The following is a 23,888-nucleotide window of genomic DNA, read 5'->3' as shown; positions in this document are numbered from 1 at the left end:
GTGCAAGATCTTAGAGCGATTAATAATTATGTTATTCCTAGACATTCCATAGTTCCAAACCCGGCTACGATAATTTCATCGATTCCCTATGAATCTACATGTTTCACAGTGGTAGACCTTTGCTCTGCCTTTTTCTCCATACCAGTACATGAGGACTTCCAATATTTATTTGCTTTTACCTGGAAAAATAGACAGTGGACCTGGACTAGACTCCCACAGGGATTTGTAGACAGTCCCACATTATTTTCCCAAATTTTACAGCAGGATCTGGCCTCTATTACCTTTAAGGGCTCCATACTAGTACAATATGTTGATGACTTACTTTTGGCCTCTCCTAATGCTGAAATTTGTCAGGAAGATAGCCGTCACTTACTGCTGGAGCTGCACAAGAGAGGACACAAGGTTTCCAAGACAAAGGTACAATGGTGTTTGCCCCAGGTAGAATATTTAGGATTTATTTTGGCTGCTGGAACTCGCTCTGTCTCTTCTAAGAGAGTCCAGGCCATTCAACAACTCTCTGCCCCCACTACTAAGAGGCAGTTGAGAGCCATTCTGGGAGCAGCTGGGTACTGTAGACAATGGATACCCTCTTTTGGTGAAATTACTAAACCCCTCATAGCTCTTACAAAAAGTTCTGTTCCAGACAGTTTACAGTTGGATCCCCAGCATCTCTCAGCCATAAAAGAATTAAAACGGGCCTTGTTATCAGCACCTGCCCTAGGACTGCCAGATTATAGTAAGCCTTTCACTCTCTTTGTGCATGAACAAAGGGGGGTGGCTTCTGGAGTCCTGACTCAGTCACTGGGGCCTAACCAACGTCCTATAGCCTACTATTCAATTCAGCTGGACCCTGTAGCGGCTGGAGCGCCACCTTGCCTTAGAGCAGTGGCGGCCACAGCGCTTTTGGTAGAAAAAGCCTCTGATTTGGTCCTAGGTAACCCTCTAACTGTGCAATGCCCTCACGAAGTGGAGGCTCTCTTACTACGTCACAGGACACAAGCCTTTTCAGATCAAAGGCTGGCTAAGTATGAAATAACCCTGTTAGGTAATGAGAATATCACTTTAAAACGCTGCACAGTTCTTAATCCAGCAACACTACTCCCTAACTTACCATTCTCGGGGGAACCGTTGCATGACTGTGCTTCTTTAGTTGATATGGCTGAAAAACCCCGTGACAATCTTTTTGATACACCTTTAGAAAATCCTGATCTTGTCCTCTATACAGATGGTTCCTCATTTATGAGAGAGGGAACCCGTTTTACTGGAGCTGCTGTAGTTTCTGATTATGACACCCTCTGGGCAGCTTCTCTGCCTTCCCATTTTAGTGCACAGGCTGCTGAACTTGTGGCTCTTACACAGGCCTGTAATATAGCTAAAGATAAGAGTGCCACCATTTTTACTGACTCGAAATATGGCTTTGGCATATGCCACTTTATTGGTATGATTTGGCGTCAACGAGGCTTTCTAACATCCTCGGGCAAGGCTATTGCCAATGGGGACCTTATTAAGGACCTCTTAGATGCCCTAAAACTGCCTTCTTCCCTAGCCGTTGTACATTGCCCTGCCCACACAGGGAATAGTGATCCTGTTTCAAAGGGAAATGCACGAGCCGATTCTGCAGCCAAGCTAGCTGCATTAGAAGCTCCTGAACATGTATTTAACCTTTCACCTTCTGAGGATATTCCTTCCAACCTAACCTATGACGATTCTGAAGTAGAAAAGTGGAAAAAGAAATTTAAGGCGAAACAGATCAATGGCATCTGGGTGTCTCCGGAAGGTAAGCCATTTCTTCCCCGGAAATTCTACCACCAGGTATGCCTCTCTGTTCACAGAAAAGGCCATTTTGGTACACAAGGCATTGTAGACTCTATTAAGAGAACCTGGATAGCACCAGGTGTGACTAATACAGCATCTCGAATCTGCTCGGGCTGCTCCACATGTCAGTCTTATAATCAGTATGCTTTTAAGGCCAAAGCTTATGGAGGGCGTCCTCTAGCATATACACCTTTTGAGCACTTACAAATTGATTATATTACTATGCCAAAAGCAGGACATTATAAATTTTGCCTTGTTATAGTTGATCAGCTCACTCGGTGGGTGGAGGCCTTTCCCAGCCCCCGAGCCACAGCTGCCTTTGTTGCCAAAATTCTTCTTAAAGAGATAGTACCTCGTTTTGGCCCACCAGCCCGCATCGATTCTGACAAAGGCACACATTTCACTGATTCGATTTTATCCCAAATCTATTCTTTCTTGGGAGTGACTCCAAAATTCCACACGCCCTACCATCCACAAAGTTCAGGCCAAGTCGAACGTATGAATAAAGAGCTTAAGAGTATGATTGGCAAATTATGTACTGAAACCCATTTGAAATGGCCTGATGTTCTACCATTGGCATTATTCTATCTACGAAGTAGACCAAGAGGAGAACTTCATATATCTCCTTATGAAATGCTTTTTGGTCACCCTCCTATCCAAGCTAAAACTTTTTCCCCAGTTTATACATCACTGGTGGGAGGTGATACTTCTGTTGCTTCCTATATACAGGAATTACAGACCAGGCTACGTGAACTCCATGAGGCAGGAGCTGTGGTCCAGGCAGGACCATTAGACTTTTCATTGCATAACTTCAACCCAGGAGATAAAATATATGTAAAGAATTTTCAGAAAACCAGTGGAACTCAACCTGCCTGGGAAGGACCTTTTCAGGTATTATTGACAACTCCTACTGCCATTAAAATTGGTGAAAAAGACTCATGGATTCATTGCTCTCATATAAAGCCTGCACCATTCATAGGTGAAGAGATTTCAGATAGACCTGAGGTAGACGCTAAAGAGGTAAAAACCCTAAAGATAGCAACTGTTAAAGAGCAAAGAGAGTTCAGAGGAAAAAGGCAGTTCCCATTTAATAATCCCACTGATCAGTTAAATGCTTTGGGACTCAGTCTTCGTAAAGTATCAGGAGACGGAAATTGCCTTTTTAGGGCTTTAGCAGACCAGCTAGAAGGTCACTGTAGAAATCATCTCAGACACAGACAAGAAGCTGCTTCTTATATGATTAACCATAGACAAGAGTTTGAGTCTTTTATAGTAAATGACTCCCCTTTTGAAGAATATGTTGATGAATTAAAGAAATTTGGAAAGTGGGGAGGAAATGATTCAATTGTAGCATTTGCTAAGCAGCATCAGCTGAATGTTGTGGTTCATCAATTAAATCAGCCTTTATTGAAAATCAGTGGCACAGACAAAACTGATGCTAGAGAACTCCACATTTTCTACCATAAAGAACATTATGACAGCATTAGAAAGATCAATGACAATTCAGAAACCCCTGCCACTTTGGCATGCAGAGAATTGGGGAACCAGTTAAAACAATGTGGCATACCCCAAACTCTAGCAGCTTAAATACCTTAAAATTTAACAAGCATTTCCTTCCACAGGCAAAAGCACTGAAGCACATGGCCTAGTTTTCTGGCCCACCTCAATTTCTCCCACCCTTTTCCCTACCCTATACCTATTTTTTTTTTTTTATCCTTTTTGCTTTTTGTTTTGTTTTGACTTTTGAAAGGCACTGAAAAGACCTGGAATTCACCACACCTTTAAATTCTTTAAGAGCACAAAAGGGTGCTTAGCGAATCTTTTGCCTTTTATTTTTGGTTTTTGGTTTTGCTTTGTTTTTTTTTTACTTTTGTTTCTTTTGCTTTTCTTTAAAAACCCGATTTTGTAAACTAAGTGACTTTTCAAAGGCATTTTAAGTATATGCTATTGAATATTGAATCTTGCTTATTGAAGTCTTATTTCTTTTTGATGAATTAATCACCACTTTAAGTATCTGCTACTGTTATACTAGAGAATTCATGTATAAGATGATGTGGTCTAATTGCTAAAAGAAGATTATGTAATAATGTCTAAAAGAAGATTATGTAACAATGTCTAATATAATCAGCTATTTATATTCGTTTATTATTTATATGTCATTATACTCTGGGTATGGTTTGGAATTATTGTATATATCACTAATATATTCTCAGTTATGCAGCATAGCACACATTTTTACCATCATATTGTCTTTGGTGAAATTAATGAGATTTCAGAAATATGGAAACTTATCATTTCAGAGACTAACTTGCTGTGAACTCTGATGCAGGCCCTGGAGAGAATATATGTGCAACAAAAGGAGAGACAGGTATACATAAGTCCATGGTTTGCTTATGATGGTGACTATGTAGAGCACAATTACTAGGCACAGTCCAGTATTCATCCTCTCTCCCTCCTAATTTAACCTAATTTAACTGAACTTACTTATCTTTTTATCTCACTCAGTTGAATTCACCTGTGGCCTAGCACAATCACTGGCTGTCTCGGAACCATGAGATATGGTATGATAACCTTTCCATAACATTTTCAGGTGTCATGAACACATACTAAATTTGACTTTGATCCAGACACATGGTGGTAAAAAGTGTTACTGATTGCAAAATGCTATGCTAAGGTTTAGTAAAAAAAAAAAAAATACAGCAATTCAAACAGTTAAAGAAGAAATCCAGCTTTCCAGACCAGAGTCCAGAATCCAGAATCCAGACCAGAGTCCAGAATCCAGTTTTCCAGACCAGAATCCAGTTTCCTCCTGATGACATCTTACCACTTCAAGAAGACAAGAGAACTCAGAGACTTTATATGAACTGTTTTGCTTTATTAGCTTTTACTATCTCCTTTCTGTTATATACTATCTGTAACATGTACTCTCTGCAGAGGCTCTCCCTTTGCAAGACTAATGTCAAAGCGTCGGTTCATGAGGAAAGAAAAAAAATCGTCCCTCTGGACAAAACTTTCCTCTCTTCCTTTTCTGTATTGTTGTTCGCATATTATTAGTCAGCAGAAGTTATTATATTCTTTTTACTGTTCCATCAAGGAAACATTCCATTTCTTGAGGAAGCAAAGGGGGGAAATGTGGTAAAATATGAAAGTTTTTAACAGTCGGCTAGGATAACTGAAAGACGCCAGTTTTTCAAGGACCACCCTTTTGGGGAGGAGATGAACAGTCCGCCTGCTGCGCATGTCAGACTGCCTGCCGGGTTTTTTGACTTCCGGGGTGGAGAGAAGGGGAGTAGCCTTTTTTGCCGGCTTGGCGGGACTCCGGGCGGCGCGGCACAGACGGTCTGACTCACTCCAAAGGTGGCCTAAATCGGTTTGGTGAGTTTTTATAAGGAATATAGACTAAGCCTAGATTTAAGACGATTTGTACTGTATTTCTGTTTTCCTATCCTTCTAATCAACAACACCTTATATACAATAAAGGCTCTATCTAGAAAACCAGAAGCTTCTTCCATTTACTAGTCTGGGAGATGAGTTAAGGGAAGGGTTAAGTAGGGGAGATTTATGATCTAATATCCAATTTTAAATCTCACACCTTGGTGGTTATTATCAGTACCCTATACTTCAGGTACACTATGAGGTAAACAGGCCATTGGGTACTGTCCATTGGCATTTGGGGGGGGTAGGGGATTTTGTGTCTGGTGTTGAAACAGAAAATAGCCAATTAAAACTTTGCAGAATCTCATTCATTGGCATTACATAGTTTAAATGAAAAAAAATGCATTTTGGATGCTGATCAACTTAGATAAAATGATAGATTGGAAACTGCTTCTACTTAATTTTTAGGGAAAATGCTATTTGTACTGTGCTTCAAAGGACGAAGTGTTTATAGGAGGCTTTTAGAAAGTTACTACCAAGAAAAAGATCATTTCTTCCCCCTTCCTTGTAGTCTCCTATTACAGGTCAGACTAGCCAGCCCCTAAGGTCTCTCCTAACTTTATGATTCTGTGATATTACTCTTAAATTCTTTGTATTATGGTCACTTGTATGTGTTTGTGTAATTAACCATTTCTCAATCTCTCTGCTCATTTTTTTTGTTATATGCTCCCATTTTTTTCCTGTGTTATCAAGAAGACAGCTAGTGTAAACTTTGTAGAAAGGTATTTTCTATATAATATTCTTGGAATTCTGAACTTAAGCTATTCCTAGAGTGACAGCTTTTTTATCCCTCCAGCTATTCCTGTAAACCTCAGTGACAGATTTTGTCTCTGCACCTGCCCTTATATTCTCAATCCTAATGACTTCTGTACTTTGTACTCTTCCCTCTATCAACTTTTCTCATTCTTTTCTAGACACTTATTCTTTGTAAATTTATCAAGATCTATTTGTAGCTTCGTTTTTAATATGTAATGTTTGTAAAGTTAAAACTATTTGAAATTAAATTTATGGTGACATTTAGTCAGAATTATTCCAAGTTTTATAGTATACAGAAAATTATAAAGAAAAAATAACCTTAAAAAAAAAAAACCTTCCAGTCATTCCCTCCCACCATTCCTCACCCTTTGAACCCTTGCAATTAAGCAAAAACATCCATTGTTGGCCACATTTGACAATGTATACAATATTTCATTCTATTAATCCATCCCCTGTGGTAAGTGGGAATGTTAAACCCCAATATCTGTTCCCTGGACCCTTATTAGGGTTTTTAGCTGTTGAGAATTCTGCTTCTTTTAGCTTAAATTTACATTATTGTTATGTATAAATATTTTGTTTTTGTTTATTTTGTTCCCTGTTTATACAAATCTTTCCATATTTCTTTGAATTCCTTGGCCTTTTTTGATGTTTATTTTTTGTTTTTGTTGGATCTGACCTATGATTTTATTAGTGTAGCGAGCTTCCAGGAAGGAAATGCCATCTACTAATACAAATTGGCACCTTCTTTGTATCTACAGGGTTTATAGGGGCATTGAGAAATTTAAGCGACTTCCCAAAGTCACACAGTATGTTTCTGAGTTTAGATTTAACACCTAGGTGCTCTTGACTCTACAATCCCATCAACTACTATGCTGGACTGCCTCTTCTTGTTTCTTACTGCATAATAATATTCCATTACATTCATAGTCTTTTCAGTTATTCCCCCAATCAGTAGGCTATATCTTGCCCCTGGCTCCAGAGGAGAGAATGAGGCTGGTGACTTTGCACAGTCCTCCCTCACTTAAATACAATTCACTGAAAGTCATGACATCGCCTCAGTGTCAAAGCTCTCTTTGAGAACTAAGGACAAACAACAACTATCAGTAGGCACCCGCTTAGTGTCTCCTCCTTTGTTACCACCAACAGTGCTGTTATGAAAATGTTGATATATTTTGGACTTACGTTTCTATCTTCAACTTCCTTAGGGTATATAAGCTTAGTAGCAGGATTTCTGGGTCAAAGGTTATAGACAGTATATTTACTTTTCTTTCATAATTCTGAATTGATAATCCAGAACTGTTTGATCAATTCACAGATCCCACCAATAGAATATCTGTGTGTCTGTCTTCCTGTCTTCCTGTCTTAGTCAAGAGTTTTTAATGTGGGGTCCACAAACTTTTTTATTATTATTATTTTGATAACACTTTCAATATAATTAGTTTCCTTTGTATATGTTTTATTTCATTCATTTAAAAACATTCTGAGGAGGGGTCTGCAGTAGGCTTCACTAGACTGCCAAAGATATCAGCGACACAAAAAGGGTTAAGAATCCCTGGTCTGGCATGAATAGACCATTTTTTGTCATCTTTGATAATTTGCATGGTATAAAGTGAAACATCAGAGTTATTTTAATTTTAATTTCTTGTATTATTTGGAATGTATAGAAAATAACATATATAAGGTTCCTTTTTTAATCTGGAATTTCTGATTTTTGTGGCATAAACTTCTTGATCTTTATAATTTGAAAAGATAAATTTCAAACATGATTTTTGTCCTGTGATCCTACAGTTATCAGAAACCAATAAGTAATTGCTCAGTGATGAGCAAAGGTAGCAAACAAGTAATTATATTATTTATGTAGTACTTTGTGGTTTAGGGTCATAGACTGAAAGCTGGAAGGGGGGCCCTCAGCTCATCTAATTCTCTCCGTTCATTTTACAGTTGATCAAAGTTAAGCCCAGAGAGGTTTAAGTGACTTGCTCAAAGTCCCAAAGATAACAAGGAGAACTAGGATTTGCACTCACTGCCTCCAGCTCCACATACAGTGCTCTTTCTACTGTACTAGCATGCCTATAAATTTTACAATGTATTGGTTCTGTGATGTGGGCTGTGCAGATGTTATATATCACCATTATACTGAGAAGCAGACAAAACTAATTTATGACTTGCCCAATGGCCCACAGATTTGAGGCTGAAATTTGAAACTGGGACTCAGTCTAACCTACTCTGTCTTCCAAATCCAGAGCTGTTTCCATTATACCATGATGCTTTTATGTTGTACAAAGCAGAAAGTTTTATCCTGAAGGTGATGAGAAAGGAGAAGTTAATTTGAACATAGTAATTTAGAAAGAATAAAGTAGTACTAACCACTGCAATTGTTTAAGAAAGTTTATAAATGTTTAGCCACAATGTGATAATTTCTGTGGGCTGTAAAACGTGGTTTGATGGTTATGAGAGATTCTTATGTGTGAATTTTTTTTTTCCTTCAAGATCTTGATAGAGTATTAATTAGGCCATGTCACCTTTTGACTAATCCTTGTAGTTCTCTTTAGGTTTCATTCTGTTCTCAAGAGACTCCTATTTTAATCATTCTGTTATCCCATGAGAGTATCATTGGAAAAACTTCTTTTTCTTGTGAAAAAGAAGATTTTTAAAGATTAAAACTTAACAGTGATATACAGAAGACTGTTTCGATATACAGAAGACTGAGTTGAAGTAGAAGTTCTCACAATAAATAGCTTTGGGAACAAAAGACAAACACAATTTAAGAATTACCAGTTCTTCACTTTGGGAAAAATAATGATCTTTTCACATACATCAGGATTTGAGATGTGTATAATTAAAGAGAATTTTATGACCATTCTTCAAAATGCTTTCCTGTGAGAGCATGCTAAACACATGATTTTTAATTGTCCCCATTTAGGGGCAATTTTACTATTGTAGTTTTGGATTTATTTTTATGTTGCAAATTAAACGCATACTGATTGATGTGTCTTGTCAGGTGAAGGTTACTATAGGCAACAATCAGTGCTTTGGCAAAGTTAAGTTATTTATTTGGTTTACCTTTTTTCTTTCAGGGGAATTTTTAGAAAAAGTACGACAGAAAAAGAAACGTGATATCACTGTGTTGGACCTGGGATGTGGGAAAGGTGGAGATTTGCTCAAGTGGAAAAAGGGCAAAATTAGCAAACTAGTTTGTACTGGTAAGAAAAAAATAAATTGTTTTAGAAACAGCCATTTTTTCTAAGTCAGATAACTGGAAATGATGCAACCTCATAATTAAAATACTATGGCACGAATCCCAGAGACCAAGTTATAGTAAGGCTCTTATGTACTTTTAATTAATACACTAAGGTATTAATGATATTTCTGAAGTAAAATATTGAAAAAGTAATGACTTTTTTCCCTTTGTGGACTGGTTATGTTTTTCTGTGACTGCTACTGAATTCTTAGGCATAGCCAAATGTGTTGTAAACACATACCATTGATCACAAGGGAGATGCTGCAAATAATAGAGTAGTTAGAGATTAATTTGGCCCTAAGATTTTTTATTTAATTGAACTACTTAGCCATTTACTATCTACATGCAAGGTACCATACTAGGTTTTGGTGATACAAAGAGAAATATAGTCACTGCCCACTTTTAAGAAGGGAACACCTACTCAAAAAATGCAAGATCATTTCAGGGAGAGAGCACTAGCAACTTGCAAGGGACAGGGAAGATAAAGATTCAGAGAGGTAGAGACAGAGAAGTACTGTGTTCTAAACATGGAGGGCAGACAGAGGCAGGAGTTAAAGAAGTATAGAAAGGGAATTTGGAGCCACACTGTGGAGGATTAAAAATAACCAGGCTCAGGGGTTTGTATTTTTATGTTGGAAGTATCAGGGAACTACTCGCTGTTTTGACAAGTCAGACCTATAATCTTATGTTTTAGGAAGATCATTTTGGTAGTTTTGTGAAGAATGGTGATGTTAAGCAGAATAAAATCAAAATCTTTAGAATGGGGTAATGAATGATGTGCAGAGAATATCCTTCCTATTGGAATTTAAACTGGTACTAATGCTTTCCTCTTCAGGCAATTACGATTTACTGTAACTTTGATTAGATCATAGTCATTGAACCAAGACTCAACCTTGTCTGTGTTGATTGTTTTAAGTCTTTAAATAGCAAGCTTTCCCTCTTAAAAACTTTTTGTCCCATTTTTAAAAACAATCAAATTAATAGGTTTCTTTGCATTGGAATGGACTTTTCCTTTTTTATTTTGAAATAGAATTGGTTATGTATCTCTGCTATATCATATGCCAAGAATTCACAAATAAGATTACTCTTTGAGACTTGTGCCATCACTCTGCCTCTGCATCTCGCTATCACTCAGTATTTTGGTCTGTAATAACTTTTAATTGGAAACTTTTCTGTGTAGATATTGCTGATGTTTCCATCCAGCAGTGTCAGCAGCGCTATGCTGACATGAAGAATCACTGTCGTGACCATGAGTACATTTTCAGTGCAGAATTTGTAACTGCAGACAGCTCAAAGGTACTCTTTTCCTGTTTCATGTCTTGTTTCATCACTAGAATTGATTTTTATTATTTTTGTTTCGTCAGTTATTTTAGTCTTAAGTCAATTGCACTTCAGTTTCTTACATTCTTTGAAGATTTTTTTTGGCCTCAATCATATCCATTTCAAACTTGAAATTCACTTTTGTGAAAATAACCTTGAAAGGAGAAATCAGTACTGGCAGAATGACAGAATAATTACTGTTCATTGGGTATTTTGTAAACTGATGATTTTTATCATCTCACATAGAACCTTTCTTGGACATCACTGCTGAGTCCTTTAGTCTGAGCAAGACCAGTGGTAGGGATGGGATCTATGGGCAGGGATGCCTCCAGAACATCCTGAGCCAAAGATTCATTTAACATTTGCTTCAGGATTTCTAGTGAGGAAGACAGCTCATACAACCTTTGAATTGTTTTCATTAGTTGAAGTTGTTTCTTAAATCTCCAAATGTATCCCCACAAGTTCTGCCCATTGTTCTTATTTCTGTCCCAGTTTAGGGTCAGCCAGAACAAGACCTAGTTCTGCTTTTTTTCCAGATGATAACCCTGCAGATACTTGAAAGATTTCTTTTTATTATCTCTTGAAGTTTTCTCAACATGATCATCGTCACTTCTTTTATCTGATACTGATGTGTCATGTACTTTTAAGACCCATTCCAGTCTTGGTTGTTTATTCAGATGCCTGTTTGCAAGGTGCTGTTGGTTCCCCTTCCAAATCAGCTTTCTAGCTTATTGAATTTCCTTTCTAATTTGTGAATTGAACTACTCCAAATGTTTTGTGACTTGGGCAGAATACAGCTGGTGTATTAATTACCTCATTGTAGACATTCTGCCTCTGTTAATGTAACCTCAGATCACATTAACTTTATTGGCTTGCCAAATCATGGTTGACTCATGTGGAGATTGTAGTTCACTAAGACCACAGATCATTTTCAGATAAACTGTCCTGTAACTATATCTCCTCCATCATACTGCCTGGCACTTAATAGGTACTATAGAAATGCTAGCTATTATCATCATCATTGTCGTCATCATCATCATCATCAAGGAGCTAAGTGGCACAGTGAGTAGAACACTGTGAAGTCAGGAAAGACCCAAGTTCAAATCCAGTTTCAGACACTTCCTAGCTATGTGACCCTGGGCAATCTCTCTTTCCCTCAGTTTCTTCATCTGTAAAATGCGGATAATAATAGCACCTACATCTCTGGATTGTTGTGAGGAGTAAACAAAATAGTTGTAAAGTGCTTAGCACAGTGCCTGGCACAGCTATTATAATATTATTCTACTTACAAGTTCATTATTTTGAGCCAAAATGATAGATATTCTACAATTTTTCATAATCAATGAACATTGTTTAAAAGGAGCCTTGAAATGAAAGGCAGTATTTTTATATTACTTTAAATTTAATTTTATTAAGACTTATGTGAAATATATGGGGGTTCTTAGTTATATTAAAATAAATTCTTCTAATAGTATATTATTGTGCAGGTTTTAAAAAAAGCAAATAGCTTCTTCACATTTTTCTGAACTGATCCTAATACTATCTAAGGTCTTTTTTACACAATTGAACCAAATCTTCATAATTCTGTTTATAGTCTAATAATTGGGATGGGGGAGTTTGAGGAGAGGAAATCATTCTTGTTCTTGGGAACATAAACCTTAAGGCTATTTTTTACTTTATAAAAAATTCAGTGGCCCTGGAAGTTATATTTAGTCCAAAACAGAATGCATTTTAGCTGATAATAATGTTTTAAACTGATTGTGAAAACAGTTAAACCATGCTTGTATAACATCGATTTTGTAATATAGTTTCAGAATGATTCTAATAGTCTCTTCTTTCCCCTGTAATAGAATTTGGAATTGAAATATTTTCCTTACCCAAGAAACAATTAACAATTTATCTTCTAAAATAATAATTTTTCTTGTTTTCAGACTGATGGAGTGTTTTATTTAATTTGTATTACATTTTCTTGAAAGCTTTTGAAATTTTTTCCCTTTTCGACTCTCAAATTTTGTTTTCAACTTGGAGAGAGTTGTATATCCTGGCTTTTATAATTTGAATTCTTAACCTGTTTGAATGTTTCAGGAACTCTTGACTGAAAAATTTCGTGATCCAGAGATGTGCTTTGACATTTGCAGTTGTCAGTTTGTATATCATTATTCATTTGAGACTTACGAACAGGCCGATATGATGCTCAGAAATGCTTGTGGGAAACTTTGCCCTGGAGGATATTTTATTGGCACTACACCAAATAGCTTTGAGCTCATGTAAGTATTTTTTTTTATTATGATAGTTTATGAAATGTCCAGAATGTCTACTTTTAAAAATGTTATTTTTCAGCATGATTTTTCTGCTAATATACTGTCACTAAGGTCTAACAAGTGGAATATATTTGTTGCTTCAGTTAAAGGCATTAGTTAAATAAGTTATCAGACTTTTATTAAGAATATGTGCTTAGAATAGTTATGTGTTGTATAACCTATGTCTGATTGCTTAACACCTCAGAGAGGGTGGGAGGAATAGAATTTGAAACTCAAAACTTAAATTAAAATGTTTATTTAAAAAAAAAAATAGAAAAGTCAGACATCTCTCCTCAAGGAGTTCACATTTTATTGGGGTAGACAACACATCTGAAAGGTTTCAGCTAACAAGTCAGTTGTTAGCATCTGCAAAGCAGATATTAATACTTCTTCTTTAATGTCATTTTCCACTGATAAAATCATGATAGTATTGAAGGTTGAACTATTTGAATAGTGCTAAGGACTTTAACAGAAAGAACGTTCCTTTCTCTGTCTTCAATAACAGTGTTTTCTCCTGAAAGAATATATATATATTTTAATAAATTCAGAATAGGAACATTTATCCAGAGCTGAAGGGAATTTAGAGGTCACCTAGTACAACCTCTTACTTTTACAAATTAGGAAACTGAGGCCCGGGAAGATTGCCTAACATCTCATACGCGGTAGTATAAAGGGCAAGACTTCAAAGACTTCAAACCAGCTTGTCTGATTTGGGAGGCAGTACTTTTTTACACTGCAGCACATGGAATTCCTATGCCACTGGCATAGAACTGGGTCTAAAAAGACAATATAAAGAGGAATACTTTACTTGGAGATGGAGTCCTTGCCTGATGGAAGACTTGTATTCCAGATTTATTTTTAAACAACTACTACTACTACTACTACTACTACTACTACTACTACTACTACTACTACTACTACTACTACTACTACTACTACTACTACTACTAAACCCCTACAACAATTTTAAAAAAAAGAATAGTTAAGTACATTAATGAACTAACTGTTCATGGAGTTGTGAACTGATCCAGCAGATCTGGAGCGTAATTTGGAACTATGCCCACAGGGTTCTAAAACTGTGCATACCCTTTGGCCCAGTAATACCACTATTAGGTCTGTATCCCAAAGAGATCAAAGAAAAAGGGAAAGGACTTACATATACAGTAGTTCTTCTTGTGGTGGCAAAGAATTGGAAATTGAGGGGATGCTTATCAATTGGGAAATAGCTGAACAAGTTGTGGTATGGATTGTGATGGAATGCTATTGTAGCATAAAAAATCACGAGGGTGGTGGTTTCACGATAAACATGGCAAGATCTATATGCAATCTATATACATAGTGAAGTGAGAAGAACTGGGAGATCATTGTGCATAGTTACAGCAATATTATATTGATGATCAACTGTGGAAGACTTAGTTACTCTGATCAACAGTGATTCAAGACAGTTCCAAAAGACTAATGATGAAAAACTGCTATCCACCTCCAGTGAAAACCGATGAACTCTGAGTGCAAATTGCAGTATAATTTTCTCTTTATTATTTTTTATTTTTTGCTTTTTTGGTATGATATGGCTAATGTGGACATGGGTTTTGCATGATTTCACATGTATAATTAGTATATTATTTACCTTCTGAGTGGATGAGGGAGGGAATAAGGGAATCTGGAACTCAAAATTTAAAAAGAAGACAATGTTAAAAAAATAACAATGACAACAGTTTTTTTAAAACGGCCTAGACTTCTTAGGATCAAAGGGCAAAGTGGAAATAGAAAGGACCTACCAATCACCTCCTGAAAGAAACCCCCTAGGAACCTTATAGCCAAAATACAGAGCTTCCAGTTCAAAGAACAAATAAGCAAGCAGCCAGAAAAAAAGAATTTGGGTACAGAAGAGTCACAGTCAGGATGATGTATGATTTAACAGCCACTACTATATAGACTTAGAGTGAAAAACAGCATAACCAGTAAAACTGAGCTTAACTCTGCTTTGTGCTTAGTTCTGTTGTAGGTGGCCTTCAGCCTCATTTCAGTTGAGTATCTTGTATTTTCCTTTCCGTTTTCAATCTCTCTGCTACTCTTTTATTTTTTTTTGCTCTCATTTATTTAAAAAAAAAACTTTTTAAAAAAATGTAGCAGTTAAATTCTCATGCTAAAAATTCAATGAAGGCAGAGTTTGTTTTAAGCAGTTTGAAAGCTGTTGAATTTCTCCATATTGTAAGATACTTTGTGGATTCCCATAAACTACATGTTATTTCTATTAGCCCATATTTGTTAGTTCATGAAAGGTAGTACAATATAATGGACAACTGACTGGACTTGGAGTCAGAAAGACTTGGTTTTAACCTTTAATTCTAGCACTTGATAACTGTGTCTGGACACATAGGGATTGTAAATCTAGGCCTGAAAGTGAAGTCACATGCCATCTAGTTCCACTGTCTCATTTTATAGATAAAGAAGCAGAGGCCCAGGGAGGTTGAAACTTTTAGAACATAAGATCATTTTGATTTGGGATATTTCATTCTTTTTATTTTGTATCCCCCAAACCTGGAATATAACAGGAACTTTGTTGATTGATTTCCACATGTCATGCTGGTAATGTCAAAGGTAGATTTGAACCCAGGTCTTCTGATTCTAGAGACATTTTCCCCCCACTACTGAACTGCAATTTCTGAACATAGTTTCCCTCATTTATAATGAGAACAATCATCAGCAAATATTAATTAAACACAGGGTTCTTGGCACTCTGCTGCCTACTAGGGATTACAAAGAAAAGAATTAAGCAACCCCTACACTCAGGAAGCTTTTCTATAGGAGGAGATTATTTGTCCGCATATAAATATATAAGAAATAAATACGAGGTAATTTTTTTGTGGGGAAGCATTATAAGCTGAAGATATCAGGAAAGACTCCAGGTAAGGGGACATGTTTGAGCTGAACTTTGAAGGAAACAAGGAGAAACGGGACCAAGGAGTGCTTGCTTCCCAAGTACAAGTAATGTATGCCAAGGTATAAAAGTGGCAAATGGAGTGTTGTGTACAAGGAACTCTTGAATGGCTGTAGAGTCTGATAGATGTGTAATAAGAGCTAGGAAAGGCATTTTGGAACCAGGTTGTGAAGGGCTTTCAGTGCTGAATAGGAAATTGGGTCTGACCCTAGAGGAAATAGGGAGTCACTGAAATTTTTTGGGCAGATGGAGAACATATTCACACGTGTACTTTAAGAAAACTACTTCAGGTGTGTGATGGATGAAATGAAAAAAGGAGAGGCTTAAAATGGGGAGACCTGGCTAGTCCTGTGTGAAAGGTGATGAGAGCCTGGATAGGGTGTTGTACAATGAGTGGAGAGATGAAAATGGAAGTGAGAAATTTTAGAGAGATCTGAGAAGTCTTGGCAACTGATTGGATATTTGGGGTGAGTGTGAAGTGGAGGGTGACTGATGGGTGTTGCGAACCTGGATAACTGGAAGTGAGGTAACTAGCTACTTTTGTAATACCTTTCTCACACAGTGGTTTTGAGGCTCAAATAAGCTAGTGCCTTTTTAAAAGAAGGTGCTTTGTAAACTTTAAAGTGCCATGTTAAGGTCAGTTAATAGACAAGTTGTATCATTAATTCTGTCATGGTGAAAGGAAACTGAAGCCTAGAGAAGTTAAATGACTTGTCAGTTGTCATACAGTAAGTAGCAGAGACAGGAATCCAGTCTTCTCGATTTCAAGTCTATTCTTCCTAAAACACCATCCTAGTCAGGATGTGGTTTAATAAATACTGAAAGTAGGTATGTCTGAGTTTTATTCTCTGCTGATGAATTTTATATAATTTCAGATTTCCAAATAATCTTGCCAAAGCCGGTAGCTTTTTTTCCTAGTCTTCATTTTTCTTTTGAACTGTTTTTAACACTATTCTTTACCCAGTCATTTTGCAGATATTACTGGATGCCTACAATGTACAGGATATGGTGCAAGACTCCTATATTGGGTAAAAATAAACATACATCACAGTCATTGACCTCAAGAAGTTTAAAATCTTATCTCAAAGACAAGTTACAGATTTATAAACAATATGTAACAGTACAGGGGATACAATGAATCGCTTAATTATCATTAAAATTGAATTGTATAGAAGTGCCATAGTAGTCGATGTCTGTAAATACTTCATGGAGAAGATAGGAATTTGTACTTAATTTTAAAGAATAGTGTGAGTAGAGTTAGGAGACATTGAGAAAAGAGTATATTCTAGGCAAAGGCAAAAGCAGTAGCTATAAAGGCCAAGATGTGATCCAAGGATAGAGGTTTAGATGAAATTGTCTTGAGTTGTTTCTTGGTTGAGAATACTGGGAATCATTGACCTAGTATGCTACCTTTTCTTATGTTGATGTAGTTTTGGACAAATTACTGGGGCTTAGGAGTCATCAGCCTTTTCATATGACAGGAACTTACCTACCTCCATCACTGGTCACTTCTGGGGCAGATACATTTTTGATGCCCCTTCAGAATGTTTTCTTTTATAGGAACAGTGTTATAAAACAGTGGTTATGTATGCCATAAATGATATTACACTTATGGTATAGTTATGGGTTATTTAGTTTTGTGATCTCATTTCACAACTCAATTTATCCTTTATTTATAACATTGTTTCCATGTTCCAAGTTTCAAATACTAAACTGAAAACAGACTTTCATGACCTGCCTAAATCCAAATTGCCTATGATTGTAGTGGCATTCTGCCTGTAGATCAAATACAGGAGAGATTGAAGCAATCTGGACTTGGAGTATTACCTCTCCTCTAATACTTTTAGTGGTAATAAAGTTAGTGTTCAGATATATTGCCTCCTGAAAGTAGCATAAAGCCAGTACTCACAAAGCTAATCATATTTTTAGTTTTTTGTCAAATTGAATATTTTCAAATGAAAGATTAGAATAAATTTGTCATTCTAATTTTTATCCTTTTTGGTAACTTACAGAAAGCGCCTTGAGGCATCAGAAACAGAATCATTTGGAAATGAAGTCTACAATGTAAAGTTTCAGAAAAAGGGAGAATATCCTTTATTTGGATGTAAATATGATTTCAACTTGGAAGGTGTTGTGGATGTTCCAGAATTTTTGGTTTATTTTCCTTTGCTGATTGAGTAAGAATTTCATTATTTCCTTTTTGGTTCTCTGCCTTAAGTGGGTAGGCGGGCGAGTATGGGTCACAATGCTATTTGAATTCCTCCAGTGTTGGTGGGGAGTGGGACTCCAAGCGGGAATATAGCCTTACAAATAGAAAAGCAACTGTTTACACAATCCTAATACCACCAGGTTTGTAATGCCTTGTTCTTTTGCTTTTCTTTGGCTTCCAAAAAATTAATTCAGCAGCCGTTTATCAGTCGCCTACAGTGTGACAAAATACTGTGCTAGGTGCTTGGGGAGATACAAATAAAATGAAGATGTGGTCCATGAAGCTTCCAATTTTAGCAAGGAGAATGTCACACAAATTACATAATACAGCACAATATTTAGTAACTAATTCAGAAGAAATTATAATAAGGACAACACAGAGGTATACAAAGTGAGACCGGGGATAGAAAGGATCATTTCTGATGGGAAATCAATGAAGGCTTCATAGAGTAGGTAATTTTTAAGATGGGCTTGAAGGATTTAGAGGGTAGATGGGGGCAGGAGAGGTGACATTCCAGGCAAAGACATGAATAAAGGTAAAACTGCTGGGTACATAGTGCTAGTACATAGTTTAGTAACTAATAGAATTGGGCTGTAGCATACTTGAAGGGAATGTGTGAAATAAGGTTGGAAAGGTAGGGAGTACAACCTCATTAGGTGAGTGGGGCTTGAATGTCAGAATAAGAAATTTAGATTTTATGTAGTAGACAGTAGAGATAGGGAAGTACTGCTTTCTGTTATAAAATTTTTCATGAAATTTTGATTTGACTAGGAAAGCTAATCTTAATACAGTAGAGATCCTAATTTTTTATTTATTATTTGGAAGAGCAGCATTTCATCATGCAGACTTTGGCTGAAATCTTGATATGATGTTAAGCTACCAGGCACTTATTGAGTACCACTGATACAGAGAAAGGCAAACACTGCCTTCTCTCTCCCCTTTCCCTAACAAACCAAAAACAGCCCAGTCTCTGTTTCCAAAGAGTTACAGTCTAATGGGGATGACAGCATGAAAACAACTGTGTACAAACAAGATACATACATGAATGAGAAATTGGAATACAAATAAGATACGTGTATTCTCACACACACACGCGCGCGCGCGCGCACACATGGCAAATTGAAGATAATCCCAGAAGGAAAGCATTAAAACTAAGGAGTACTGGGAAAGGCAGAAGATAGGACTTAAGCTCAGACTTGATGGAGGCCTGAGACCCAGGAGGCTGGAGATGAGGAGGTAGAGGATCCTAGGCATGATGGACTACCAGTAAAAATGCCTTAAGTCAGTAGGTACAGTGTTTTGTGTGAGGAATACCAAGGAAGCCAGTGTTACTAGATAATAGGATATCTGGAAGGGGGAGGAGGGGTGAAGAGCCTTAAAAGCCAAACAAAGGATTTTCTATTTGATCCTGAAGATATTAAGGAGCTAATGGAGCTAATGAGTAGAGTGATAACATGGTCAAATATATATATTGAAGATCATTTTGACAGATAAGCAGAGGATGGTTTGGAATGGGGAGAAACTTGAGACAGGGTAAGGCTATTGCAGTAGTTCAGGTGTGAGGTGATAAGGACCTACACTACAGTAATGACAGCATCAGAAGAGAGATGGGGCATACATGTTATGAAGGTAAAATTGATAGGACTTTGCCACTGATTGGATGAAGGAGGGAGAATGAAAGAATGTTAGGAGTCAAGGATGATACCTGGGGTGTGAGATACCTGGGAGGATGTAGTATTCTTTTGGGGGGAGGAGGGGCAATGGGGGTTAAGTGACTTGCCAAAGGTCACACAGCTAGTAAGTGTCAAGTGTCTGAGACCAGATTTGAACACAGATCCTCCTGAATTCAGGGCCGGTGCTTTATCCACTGTGCCACCTAGCTGCCTGCCCCAGGATGTAGTGTTCTTGACAGTAATAGGGAAGTTAGGCAGAGGGGAGGTTTGGGGGGAAATATAATGAATTTTGTTTTGAACATATTGAATTTAAGATGTCTACAGGGCATCTAATTCACCATTTCTAATAGGCAGTTTGGGGTATAAGATTGGGGATCAGGAGACAGGTTAGGGCTGGACAAATAGATCTGAGAATCATCTGCATAATGATAATTGAAACCTTGGGAGCTGATGAGATCAACAAGCAAATTAATAAATAAAGAAAAGAGGGCCCAGGACATTGACCTGGGAAACACCTATGGTTAGTGGGTGTAGCCTGAATGAAGAGCCAATAAAGGAGACAGAGAATGAATTCTACCAGACAGGTAGGGAAACCAGGAGAGAGCACTGTCTTGAAACCTAGAGAGAAGTGATAGATCTGCTAGAGAAGATGGGATGGAATGGAATCTGCATGCAGAAGAACCATCTCTTCATGTGAGACAGGGCTGAAGGAGAAAATAGCATTATCAGGGGGAATATGAGATGAGAAGAATTCCTTGGTGAATGGCCTCACACTTTTTTTAGTAAAATATAAATCAGGGTTTTCAGAGGGAAATAGAAGCTATGCTAGATCTGAAGAATGAAAAGATTTAGAAAATGTACTATGATGAGTGGGAAAGTAACTTTGATTAGGAAGGTATAAAAGGATTGCCTTGCTTCATTGAGTTCTTAGTTGAAATTATTATGTAGCATACATTTGTAGTGGACCCAGTCAGAAAGAATGTTTTTGTGATTTCTTGATTTCTTTCCAGCTTTGTTCAGCTGAATATAAGAGCAAAGACAGTATGATAGAAGTAATACAAAGCTAAGATTTGGTAAGGCAAGATTGATGATAGGATAAGGAGTCAAAGAACTTGAGAAAAAACAACAATGTAGAGTTGAACTGGTTTTCATGAAGGGGTCTCAAGGTAGGGAAGAAACAAAAGTGTAGCTAGTGCAGAGATGGTGACTGGGAGAGAACTGAGCAGAAGCAGAAAGATTGTAAATCATAGTTAAGATGTAGAATATGTTTTGGGTTTGCAAGTAGAAATAAAGGTGAAATAACAGATTATGATCAGATAAAGGAATTTCGAAGTTCATTAACATGGTGTTGGCACGATCAGGGGTATGACTGTGTAGCTGAAATGGGGTGGATAAGAAAAATAGGTCATGGGAAATGAGTAGTTGGAGCAATTGAAGGATTTGAGGGAGTATCAATATATATGTTGAAGTCCCCTATTGTGAAGGTAGGAGTTGGAGAGGAGAGAGACTGTACTTATTGAAGAAGGAAGGAGGGTCCTAGAGGCCAACAGCCACCAGAATCAATATGGATTGAATGAACTTCAAAGGAGGACAAATTACTGAGTGATGATAGTAGTAAAGGAGAACCTAGAAGTGTCATATGGATAGTAGAGTACTAACTGTAAAGTGCTAGACTAGGAGGAAGAGGGCATTTATTTGGGCTATCTTCCTCTCTCTGATGGAATTCAGGTAAACCATGGAGAGGGGGTGAATGGTGAAGGCAACTAACTTGGATTGAAGGTGTACCAGGTAAGTTTTAGATCTATCAGTAACACCCAAGCTAAGCATTGGAGACCCCTGTGATGTCATGCAAAAATGAATTTAGTATAAATCACATGAATTTTAGAGTTCTAATTTTATAGTATATTTCTAAGTTTTACAGCTTCCAATTTTCTGAAATATTCTTTCAATACCTTTTTGGTTTGTTTGGTTTTCTTACATGAAAATTAATTAGATTCTTTAATAGTTCCATAAACTATTCTTGACTTTTTTATTTGTAGGTTAATAGTAAGTGGCTTATATAATTATGATTTACAGAATTTTCAGTAACATTTCTGTAAGGAAAAAGTGTGTACTATTTGTAGTTATTTTGTATCTGCTGAGATCTTTCTCCTTAGCATAAGGAAAGTTATGCACAATGTACATTGGATGAGTCTCACACTTTAAAATTTCGTGTTTTGAATTTTGGGGGCCCTTGAAAATTAGTGGAGTTTTTTATTTAGCTGCCTCCCCATGGTAATGGTAAGAAAACATAAGTGGCTCGCCTGTTGGCACAAGCACGTAGTCTCTGCTACCAGGGAGGCTGAGGCCAGCGGATTGTTGGAGCATGGGACTTCTGAGTTGAAGTGAGCTAAGCCAGTTTGGCATCAATATGGTGAGTCCTTGGAACAGAGAGCCACCAGGCTGCCCTAAGGAACAAACTGGCCCAGGTCAGAAACAGAGCAGGTCAAAACAAACTCCCGTGTCATGTAAATCAATAGTGGTATGAGCCTTTTAGTGGCTGTTGGCATTTCCAGAATGGGTGAGAATAGGGAGAACCAATCTCAAAAAAAAAAAAAAAGTTTTAAGAAAATGTAAAACACAGGGTGGAAAGCCATATTTAAAACACTTAGCAAAAGTTAAATATCCCTTTATTTCTCACTCGAAAATCCTTTGACTTGAGGAAATTAGTGGAAAGGAAATCAACTTTTTAGTTAATACCTGATCTTTTCAGTCACAACTTTCATTTCTGTTTATTGACAAGATTGACTTTTTACATGATAGTTCATTGTAGATTTTGGAATCCATTGATTTAATTTTTTAATTTAGCTAATTTTGGGGGGAGGGGGGATATTCCTATTTTCAACCTTTTGAGGTAATTAATAAGTGCTATATTATTTTACTACCTCTCTGAAAAGCATTCTTGTTTATTAGTCTTTCAACCCCTCAGATTTCTTCAACAGTTCTGCTTCCCTTTCCATTTCTTGGCCTGTCATAGAACAAGGTTAGACAAAGTACTTTATAAATTCGTAAGAGAAGTGAAAAGTCCAGTTTGAGTACCTTGTGTACTTAAATTTGTGTACTCCAATGTAAGATCCCTGAGGATAGGGTTTGTACTTGTTAAGGGCTAAAATTCTAGCTAAACTGTCTAAAATATCTAATGAGTGGTCGCCAATAAATTATAAGCTTTAGCAAGAGTTAGACTTTTAAGAATTTATTAAGGAGAATAAGAATTTGGTAAAGAGAGAGAGAAAGGCCTAGATTTCTATCTATTAAAGGGAGAGCACATTTCTAGCTCCGCTCTCCACCAGAGCCCAGAGGAAAGAGAGTGAGACTGAGCGCCAGTCTCTTCCTTCCTCCTCCCACTAGCCCGCGTCACTTCCTTTTCCAAAGAAAAGACTCCTGGTCTTGCCCTCAAAGACCTTCGCTTCATGGGTGGAACTCTTCTACAGTAAGTCTCCAGCAGGTGGCGTCATTCCAATCATTACAGTTCCCTGCTTTGTTTCCTCAAGAAACGGTACGTTTCCTTGATGAAACATACTTTATATTTATTGTGTATCTCCCAGAGCTCCTAGTTGAGTGCTTTGTACATTTTAGGACTTATTGATAACAATTTGTGGAATGAATGAACACATTTTGTATCAATGTGTTATCATTTCTAGAGAGAGTGGTTATTTTATTTGCAACCAGAAGATGTCACTGTGACATAGAAGTACAAATTATTCAAAATCTGTATGTTTTTACCATGCTATCAGAATTTTTTTTTTTTAACAGAATGGCAAAGAAGTATAACATGAAACTAGTTTACAAAAAGACATTTTTGGAATTCTATGAAGAAAAGATCAAGAATGTTGAAAACAAAGTGCTCCTAAAACGAATGCAAGCATTAGAAGTAAGTGTTTCGAAAAGAATTTGAAATTGCTGTTTCTTTCTCAAGTTATATCAACTAAGTTTTCATTTTTGAAGTGTTTTGCAAACAATTTGTACATTCATTCTTTACAGTAATCTCTGGTTAGCTGCACCTTCCAGCTCTTCCCATCTTAACTTCTTGGTGGATCATTTCAATTCTGCACTATCTTTTGCCATGTGTCTTGCCCGCTTATCCTATCACCCATCTTGCCCTGCCAGTATTTGTTGGTATGGATCAATCCCATAATTTCGTGCCTTTGTCCCTAGGGAG

At 37.0% G+C, this 23,888-nt stretch overlaps 1 protein-coding gene across 2 annotated transcripts in view; it reads left to right on the top strand.

Annotated features, from left to right (window-relative positions):
* RNMT (RNA guanine-7 methyltransferase) overlaps positions 1–23,888 on the top strand; it is a 55,803-nt gene that overhangs the window by 14,424 nt on the left and 17,491 nt on the right. For both annotated transcript variants that reach the window (XM_043985814.1, XM_043985804.1), the window contains exons 4-8: positions 9,084–9,209; positions 10,428–10,543; positions 12,653–12,834; positions 17,821–17,985; positions 23,483–23,600. In XM_043985814.1, coding sequence (XP_043841749.1) covers positions 9,084–9,209; positions 10,428–10,543; positions 12,653–12,834; positions 17,821–17,985; positions 23,483–23,600 — 707 coding nt within the window. The remainder of the gene's footprint in view (positions 1–9,083; positions 9,210–10,427; positions 10,544–12,652; positions 12,835–17,820; positions 17,986–23,482; positions 23,601–23,888) is intronic.

The sequence above is a fragment of the Dromiciops gliroides genome, chromosome 1 (genome assembly GCF_019393635.1).
Source record: "Dromiciops gliroides isolate mDroGli1 chromosome 1, mDroGli1.pri, whole genome shotgun sequence".
NCBI lineage: Eukaryota > Metazoa > Chordata > Mammalia > Microbiotheria > Microbiotheriidae > Dromiciops > Dromiciops gliroides.
The sequence above is the reverse complement of the archived record's forward strand: the minus strand, read 5'-3'. Positions and strand labels throughout refer to the sequence as shown.